The sequence below is a fragment of the Tenrec ecaudatus genome, chromosome 16, assembly GCF_050624435.1.
Source record: "Tenrec ecaudatus isolate mTenEca1 chromosome 16, mTenEca1.hap1, whole genome shotgun sequence".
Classification (NCBI taxonomy): Eukaryota; Metazoa; Chordata; class Mammalia; order Afrosoricida; family Tenrecidae; genus Tenrec; species Tenrec ecaudatus.
In genome coordinates this window covers 4,578,471-4,587,500 of record NC_134545.1, presented here as the reverse complement: position 1 = coordinate 4,587,500, position 9,030 = coordinate 4,578,471, and the positions used below count along the sequence as shown (strand labels likewise).

At 60.8% G+C, this 9,030-nt stretch overlaps 1 protein-coding gene across 21 annotated transcripts in view; it reads right to left on the bottom strand.

The window, feature by feature from the left end:
- Window positions 1–9,030, bottom strand: part of NCOR2 (nuclear receptor corepressor 2) — a 130,583-nt gene that overhangs the window by 67,326 nt on the left and 54,227 nt on the right. For all 21 annotated transcript variants that reach the window (XM_075533620.1, XM_075533623.1, XM_075533619.1 and 18 more), the window contains 2 exons: window positions 5,899–6,078; window positions 1,467–1,580 (listed from right to left, as the gene is read on the bottom strand). In XM_075533620.1, the coding sequence (XP_075389735.1) occupies window positions 1,467–1,580; window positions 5,899–6,078 (294 nt within the window). The remainder of the gene's footprint in view (window positions 1–1,466; window positions 1,581–5,898; window positions 6,079–9,030) is intronic.

Sequence of the window (9,030 nt, the reverse complement as noted above, 5' to 3'; positions counted from 1 at the left end):
GGATCTGCTGAGGACAGCATGAGCCGGGACAGAATGGAGAGGTGGCCAGCGGAGAGCAACATGGCAACTGTGGCAGCTAAGGTGCACTCACTGCTCTCCGACACGGCTCAACGCACACCTGGCCTGCCGCTGGCCACACGGCGGCGAGGGAACCGTTCCCGGTCAGGGAGCGAGGACTTGCTGGCTGCAGTGCAGTGCTGTGATTAAGCACAGTTCTTCTAGAACAACGGTTCTCAGCCTTCCCCACACTGCCACCCTGTCACACAGTCCCTCATGTGGTGGTGACCCCCCCCCAACCAAAACATTATTTTCGTTGCTACTTCATCACTGTCATTTGCTACGGTTTTAAATCGGGCGACCCCTGTGAAAGGGTCGTTGAACCCCCAGGTTGAGAACCGCTGTGCTGGCCAGAGCCTCTGCTCACCAAGTGAAGGGGGCTGGGGGCTGACTGAGGATGCCCAGTCCCTGAGTCTTCTACACTTAGCATCTTGGCAGTCCCATCTCTCCTCATCTGAGACACGGTTCCCTCTGCTCCTTGGGGTGGGACCAGCACCAGGGAGCCTCGCTGGCTCTCCCTGAAAGACTGATCACAGCAACCAAGACCCGGCTGCTCGGGCGCCTCCTGCATGCTACTGCTGCTTCCAGAGGTGGAGGAGTAGCCCATCCGCCTGAAGTGGCTGCTCCCTGTCTGGGGCTCCAGCCACAGCAGCCACCCAGGCCCAGGGGCATGGAAGCACTTCTCAATTTAAATAAATTGACACTGAAATGGCGGGAGTTGGGGCGGCTCCCCAGACAGGAGGGACACAAGAAGAGAAAGTCCCCTACCAATCACCCTTCATTTGGTCACTTCATTCGTGAAAAAGGGAGATGACCTGATACCCACAGACCCCGGCTCACTGAGGCCGGACAGAAGCTCACCAGCCCAGCAGGCACTGGGGGTAGGTTGCGACCCTTCCCAACTCTAAACCACCTTCATACACCCCAGGGCCGCTCAGAGTGTCAGCAGAGGCTGGTTCTGGAGAACCAGGCCCGGGGGCCCAGACATCAGCCCCGCTATGATTTGGGGCAGGTACTGTTACCACCCGGGGACCCAGTCTCGAAGTTTCCGCGTACAGGAGATGGAACCACGGGTCCCCCTGCCCTTGCAGGACGGCTATGGAAAGGCGCATCTGGCAGGGGACAGATGTCAGTAAGTGTCTTCGGCTCCTACGTGAGTGGCACCCCTGGCTGACCAGCTATTCCTGGTGGTCTCCTAGGACCTGATGTGCCCCCTAGGTCAGAGCTGAGCGTCCCCCACTCCCACGCACCTATGCTGAGCAAGCCTGTGTCCAGCAGTCACCCCTCCCTTCCCCCATCCACGGGGCCCATTTTGGTTTTGCACATAAAACAGGGGCCCCAGGCTCCACCCCAAGGTGACAGCTGCAGTCCTCTGGGGCTGGGGTGGGTGGTGGGATGCAGGGGCTCACCCGGTTCTCGTCGTAGATGATCTGCACCAGGCTGCGGTGCTTGGACTCGATGGGTGGCGGTGACACGGGCTGCTCCGGCTCGGGCGGCTTGGCGGCCTCCTCCTCCAGCTGTTGCTGCGAGAGTGGGGAGAGCAGGGCGGTGAGCGTGGCCTGGGGGGGGGGGGGCACGGGCGGAAGGGGGCGGGCAGGCAGGCTCCCCTCTCAGCCTGGCCTGCTGGCCACGCACAGGAAGTCAGGCTACTAACCATTTCCTCTGAGTCACCCGAGCCCGGGCACTCCGAGCCTGGAGAAGCCCCCTGCTTGAGCGAGGAAGGGCTCAACCCACGGCTGAACTGGGGTCCCCCCCCCACCGCAAAAGTTCACATCCCGCTTCTGTGCCGATGCACTGGCTGCAACGCAGTGCTATTACTGACCACGGTTCTTCCAGCCTCCGTTCTCCCTGTGGGTCTGCCTAAGAGGGTGGGAGGGGATGGGGTGGACTGCGTGACTCCCCTGTGGACGGCTGCCAGCCTGCAGGTACGCAGGGAGCCACCTGAGAAACGGAAGGGGCTCTCACTTCCAGCAAGAGCCAGGAGCAGAGTGTGTACTCGGGGTCCTGGGGCCCCGCGCAGTGAGCCTCCTTGGTCCACTGTGACCCTGGAGGACGGAGACCAGAGGAGCAGCAGCAGCAGGACCGGGAGTCAGAGCGTGAGGCGGAGCAGTGGACTTCTCTGTCCACAGAGCAAGTCACGCCGAGTGCTTCAGGGCAGGAGGTTGGTTGGTGGAGCGGGGCGCCTCTGGGCACTGAACTGGGGGGAGCTGAGCGTAGCAGGGTGCCCTAGGCTGAGAACCTCACCAGCTTCTGCAGACTTGGGGTGAGCAGAGCCCTCCAGACGGACGTCTGGATTTGGGGCTTAGCCAGTCCCTCCCCACTGCCAAGACACAGGCCACCTTCCTGCTAGCTGTGTGGCCAGTGCTGCGGACGGACTGCAGAAGCCCAGGAGGTCAGGGAGCCGGAGGAGTGGGGGTGGAGTGCCGTAGCGGAACACATGAGAAATAATGAACCCCTACTCTCTTGGGACTCGCCCTGCAATAAGTTTTTCCTGAAAGACATGGCTTCTGCACAAGCAGCCTTCGCCTCCGATTTCTCCTCTGAGGCAGGCCCACGAAGCCACCCAGCGAGAGGGCTCGGTGGGGTCCCCCGGGCATAGCTGAGCGGGAACTGCTGAAAGACCACCTTTGTCATTGCCATCATCGTGACCACCTCCACTGTCAGGACATCAGCTAAGAGACTAGGGACCACACTGGCCAGGAGAGCCCCCACTTCACCCACAGGGAACCACCGGGAATTCTGAGCCTCGCTTTCCTCGTCCGGCAAACGGTCCTGTTCAAGTAAGTCCCTGCCCTGCAGAGTGGGAGGAGGAGGGCAGCGGCCCGTCCCAGCTCCTCCTCCTGCCCAGTGGGCTGCATACCGGCCACTCACCCTCCAGACACAATAGAGACACTGGCTGCTTTACTCCCCAAAGGGAAATGGGAGACCAGAGAGGTGAGGACTGGCAGAGACATGCTGACTGGCGCCCAGGCCTAAGGCAAGCCAGCCTGGCTGGTAGTGCTGAGCTGTCACTGTCCTGCAGAGACTCCTGGTGGTGGGTGTTGGTCAGCACCTGGCCTAGTGGCCATAAGGCAGAGTCTGGCTCAAGGCGTCCCTTCGGGACAGAGAGCTGTCCACGGGGCATCCTCACCCCTGGGTTGACACCCAAGCACTTAACCACTGTGCCACCAAGGATCCGTGGCCAAACTGCCCACCAGCCAATGACACCAGAGAAAAGGTGGAAGCATGTGGCTGGAAAGGGGGGGGGGCAGTCTCCTCCAACCTCTGCGAGGGCCCGTCCTCAGGCACATGGCACACACTCAACTGTGCAAAGAGCTGAACCACCACCACTGTGGGATAGATAGGTCACTTACCAGGTGGTCCCCCCCACCACATACGCCAAAACTAAGATGCCGCTTTGATAACACATGGTCAATGGCTATTGGCCCTTGCAGGTCAACTGCTTAAAAGTTCTCTCCCTGAGGGTTATCAGCCATCTAGATCAATCAGACCCTGTAGTCTGTCCCACCCTACGCGGGACCCACTCCTTTCTGATAAGGAGAGTGGATTTTTTCCCCTGAAGGAAGAGCCCAGAGACAAGGCCAAGCCAATTCAGGGAGACCAAGGCTAGCTAGGCTGCCATTTCTGAGTCCGCCCATCTTGTCACACGTACGCCTGGCACCTCCCCTTCCAATGGAGGGTACCCCACTAGCTCCTCCCCCTCCTGCTGCAGGTGTGCCTGTGGTACAACCCCTTCCTGTTACGATGTCATCAGGGGGCTTGCACGTCCCTGGAGTATGTGTAAGCCGTGAATGGAAACATACTCGCTCTCTCTGTGTGGACCTGGCTGCTGGGTTCACGGCCGTCCGGGTAGTGAGCAATTGCATGCTCTATCTTGTCTGATGTCTCTAACTTCACCCCTCAATTACACAACCGCCCCTGGATCCATTCCATTGTGGGGGCTGGTCCCCCACACACCACCTCCCGCCACCACGCCAGTGCTGACTGAGGCGCCCGCGGGAGGGAGCAGGCCATGCACACGGGCCCTCTGGACGCCGTCTTTCGTCCTCGCCAAAGTCCACCGCCAGGCCTTTCTTCTGCACCACAGTGGGCGGGTGAGGTTCCAACCGCCAAGGTTTGGTTTAGCCACCCGGCAACAAACTACTGCTTGTGCCACCTTGGATCCTGCATCAAGCCGCCACTGGCCAGGTATGTGGCCTCTGGAATGCTAGGCGTTCTCCAAACGCGGAACAAGACTCAAAATCTAAGCTGGGGAAGCTGGGAGAGGAACACCACCTTCCACAGCAGGCAACGCACAGCCTCCTCTTCCCTGAGGCACTAGGGCAGCTGTTCCCACCTGTGGCCGTGACCCCTTTGGGGGTTGAACGACCCTTTCACAGGGGTCCCCCGATTCGTAACACTAGCAAAATGACAGTGATGAAGTAGCAAAGAAAATCATTTTATGGTTGGGGGTCATCACCACATGAGGAACTGTATGAAAGGGTCGTAGCATGAGAAAGGCCGACCACTCCTGGGCTAGATGGTGCCTGATGACCACTGGCCTCCAGGGCCAGGGAGAGCCCCAAGAGATGGACTCAGAGATGGTCGAGGAGAGCACGGAACAGAAAGTTCACTTCCTTTAAGAACACAAAGACGCCCCACTGTGTGGGCCTAGGAGACTCCCTGAGACCCTGACCACTGAGATTCTCCAAAACCCTGACCCCCCAGGCTGAGCCCAAGGTCACGCTGAGCTCACGGAATCCTAAGCCCGGCCACCCTCCAATGCTGTGTGCGCCCCCGGAAAGTCTCTGGTCAACAGTCACGCTCAGCCAGGATGAGCCCCCAGAATAGTCACACCTGGTGCAGTGTTGGCCAGGGCTCTGCAGACAGTCAACGGGCCAAATGTCCTTCCACTGGACGGACAGACACAATGCCGCCACACAGCAAAGCAAGCTCACTGCCGCTCTGGGTTTCCAGGACTTGAGTCTTTATGGGCACCTCTCTCCCCTGGAGTGACCAGGGGTTCAAACAGCTGACCTCATGGTCAGCGGCAGGCAGCTCTGCCGTAAAGAGCGTGAAGTGGTCCCACAAAACAGATGTGCCCCCCCAAAAATTCTCCAGGGGAGCAGTCAGCAAAAGGCTGTGGGCAAACTGTGGCCTCACACCAAGACGGGGTTCTATATCCTGCTTTGGGGTCTTAAGGTTCTGGAGTGGCTACCTCAGTGCAAACACAGTCTCTCCCCGCCTGGAGCAAAGATGGGTGAAGACAGTCAGAGACCCAAGGGCACGATGGTCTCAGGCACCCACGTGCCCGAGATCTGAAGAACTAGGTGGTGCCTGATTGCCCTCCCGACCCCCCTGAACGGGGTCACATTAGGAAGTCCTGGGGAGAGAAACGTGGAACAAGACTCAAAATCTAAGACAAGGCTCATTACCACTCTGACAGAAACTGCCGGAGCCCCAAGATTTTGGCCTTCAGTCACCCTTCAAACCTAAAAGGGAACCGATCCCCTAGTTCCACTCCCAGCCAAACAACAGACAGGGGACCAATCACCCCACGCTGCCCATGGAAAGCCCGGCACGAGCCCCCTTGCCCATCCCTGGGCTGCTCTGGGGAACCACCCATGGCTAACACATGCGTGAGGAAGCGTGACTATGCTCTAATACAAATTCATTTACAAAAACAAGCAGCCGGTTGGACCTTAACCTGGAGGACCCTGCTGGGGCAGAGTCGAGCTGAGGGGTGTTTGAAAGTCCAGGGCGGGGCTCTGCAGGGAGAGAACAGCTAAGGAGGGCCTGCAGGTCCTCAGAGACCACCTTCCTGGATAACAAACCTAACTCCCACACCGGTCATGCGCATACCTGCTTCTTCTTCAGCTTGGAGATCTGCTGTTCCACCATGGTGATCTCTCGGTCCACTCGGTCCATGTTTTGGATCAGCTCCTCCTTGGAGAGCCGGGGAGGGACCAGCTCCAGCTCAGGGTCGGCGTGCGGGGGGCTGGGCGGGGACACCGGCTCCAGTTTGCCCGTCAGGCTGCGCTCCTGTGGCAGAGAAGCAGGCAGGTGTGGGGCCAGTGCAGGGGGCACCCCAACCACAGACACCACGGAGCTGACTGCTGTTTCCCAGCCCTGGTTTGCAGTCCTAGCTCCCGGGGGATCAAAAAAGACCTTTCTCTAGCCCCCATCTTTGCCGATGCTGGTCCTCCTGCCCGGCGCCCGGCCCAGCTCTCCAGCCACTCTCTGGGGCAGGCTCTCCATATGTGTATGTCAGGGTTCCACTCACAGGTCCCCATCCCTCGAGAGTCTTTCCCCAACACACACACCTCTTACCCAACATGTGTCCTTCCCACCAGACGCCGCTCCCTAAGATTCCACCACTGTGTCAGCCCCTCACAGTGCCTGCTCCCAACAGGGCAGAGTTGGGGCTCTGAGCTGCACAGGGAGCCCTGCTAGGCAGCTACTTGGTGCCTGACCGGCCCAGAGGCATAGGGGCCAGCGCCCACCCAGCAGCTCTGCAGGTCCAAGGCCTGGGGACCTGGCAGGAGGTAGGTCTACCTTCATGCCTTGTTCGTGCAAGGTGCCTCCGTAGTGCACACCAACTACAACGTACCCAGAGCGCTCCGTTCCACAGAAAGTACCCATGCATCCACAGACATACACAAGTTCACCGGGGCTCACCCAGGTGGCAGATCCCACAAAGCACCCACTACTTTCCGGTCCAGGTCACAGCAACCCTCTAGGACAGGACAGGCAGGCCCCTCAGGTCCCCAAGACTGCACCCCACTCACCCTTCTCCCCCAGGTCAGCTGTGGTGAGTTCAAACTGCTGACCCTACAGGTGCACCTGAAGCCACTGGGCTTTACCCACCGTGCCACCAGGGCTGGATCTGGGCTGGGAAGGGGGAGGTGTTTCTGCTTTCCCGAGTTGTTCTTGGATCCTTCCTCCCCTGAAGGGCACCCCCGGGCCTGACCCGTGTTTGGACATGGGGACCAGCGCTTGGCCTGAGCAGGGCGTGGTGGTGATGGGGTGGATGTGGGTTGAGTGGGCAGAGGTCAAAGGCACGCTCTGCACCCCCAGACACCGACTGTGGAGCTTGGCAGTCTGGGCTCTGTGCCTCGGCTGTCCCACCGGTGCAGAGAGACAGGAAGCACTCTGTCCCCCAGACGGCGGCGAGGTCTGTGCAGCGAAGGGGGAGCCCTCGGGAAAAGAGGCTGGGATACACCCAGCAGCATGCGTGAAACCCAAGCCCCCGCCTGCCCGATGCCAGGGCCAAGCCGGCAGATGGGCGGAGGCGGCCCTGGGAGCAGCACCAAGCTGCCTCCTCCCTGCCCCCACGGCAGCTGCCACCCATGGGACACAGGCTGCATTATGCCCGGGACAACTGCGGCCCCCGGCTTGCCCAATGCCCCCCTCTCACCGCAAGGGGAGGCCACCCTGTTCTGCGCCAGCTCTCTGGTTCCCAGGATCTCTGCCCTGACCTGCAGGCTAACCTCCCCTTCACCCAAGGACCCGGTCAGGGATGAGGGCTCTGTTGGTCTCAGTCTGTCTGAGGCTCCCAGAATGCCCTGGGGGTTGCAGGAAGTCCTGCTCGCTCTCTGGTACACCTCACTGCTCAGGTCACCCCAGCCTACGGCCTCCCACACCCCACCACCGGCCGGGTGCCCCCGCAGCCCCACAGGGGGAATGCTCTTTCTCAGAGGCCACTGGTTGGCAAACCTTGTCTGTGCCCACGTAGCACAAGATGGGCCACAGACCATGTTAGGATAAAACCTTACTTACAGCTACAGGCCGGGGAGCTGAATTCTGCTTGTGGCTGTAGCTTGCTAACAAGCCTCCCATTTTCCAGGGAGGAAACTCGAGGCCCAGACCAACTCGGGGGTACCCCAGCAGGAAGGGATGGAGTCGCTGGTGCACAGGGAGGGAGGGCCCGGGAATCAATCTCAACTCTCAGTAGCAGGCAAGGCTCACCACCAGGCTGCAGGGAGCCCCAGGGGACACCCCCCCACCCCGTGTCCTGAGCAGCCAGGGCAGAAGAGAAGGAATGAGTTCCCTTCCAGGGCCCCAAGTTCCCATCTGGGGCTCCCATCCCAAGCAGGTGCAGAGCGTACCCAAGACTCTCAGAGGGTTGTCGGTCTTCCCCTGCTGGACCTGTACGGTGGACGGCATCAGTGGCAGGAGGCCGGGCACGGGGCCCTGGCTTCCCTCGCCAGTCATCCCTGAGGCCACATCAGGTTCCCCTGTGGGCCAGCTAAGCATAGGCTGGCCTGTACCTACTTCTTCACCCCCAGTTCCACGGGGCCCCACCCCATCAGACCCTGCCGCGAGGCCCGGCTGGCACCTGTCTCTCCCCCAGCCACACAGCCCCTGCCTCCGACACGAAGACCTCTCCCCGCGCATCCACAGACCCCGACGGGGGCAGAGGGTGGGACTGAGGTAAGCCTGGGCTGACCTGTGCTTGCTAAGCCACTCATCTGCAGTGACCAGGCCCACGGGGGTCGGAGCACACATGGTGGACACGAACAACACAGGGAGGTGCCAGCCCGTCACCCCTGGGGTACCAAGTGCTGGCCAAGTGCCGCAATGGGGGACGGATGGACAGACGGAGGCCTGCGGTCAGACAGCGACAAAAGGTGACAGTGCCCCACAGAGGAGAGGGCCGGTGAGCCCTGAGAACCAGGAGGTGGGCTGTTGGTGGGATGGAGGGGTCAGCCCAGAGCACCACCAAAGGCGTCCATCCATACTGGGCCCGGCCGAGGCTCACAGGGCATCAGGGGCCAGAGTGGGTGAGGAGGCTGGGGGCTATGGAAGAGCTGCCCAGGTCCAGGCTTCTGCCCACACCTCCCAGCTACCTGACAGATGGTGCCTTTCTGTCCAAGTGACCTGGGCACTGCCCGCGGTAAAGCGGGGACCACACCCCTCCCCCACGGGTGCTGGTGGAGTTGGTGCCTGGTACCCCATCAGCACTGCGGTCAGCATGCTCCCCACCACACTCTG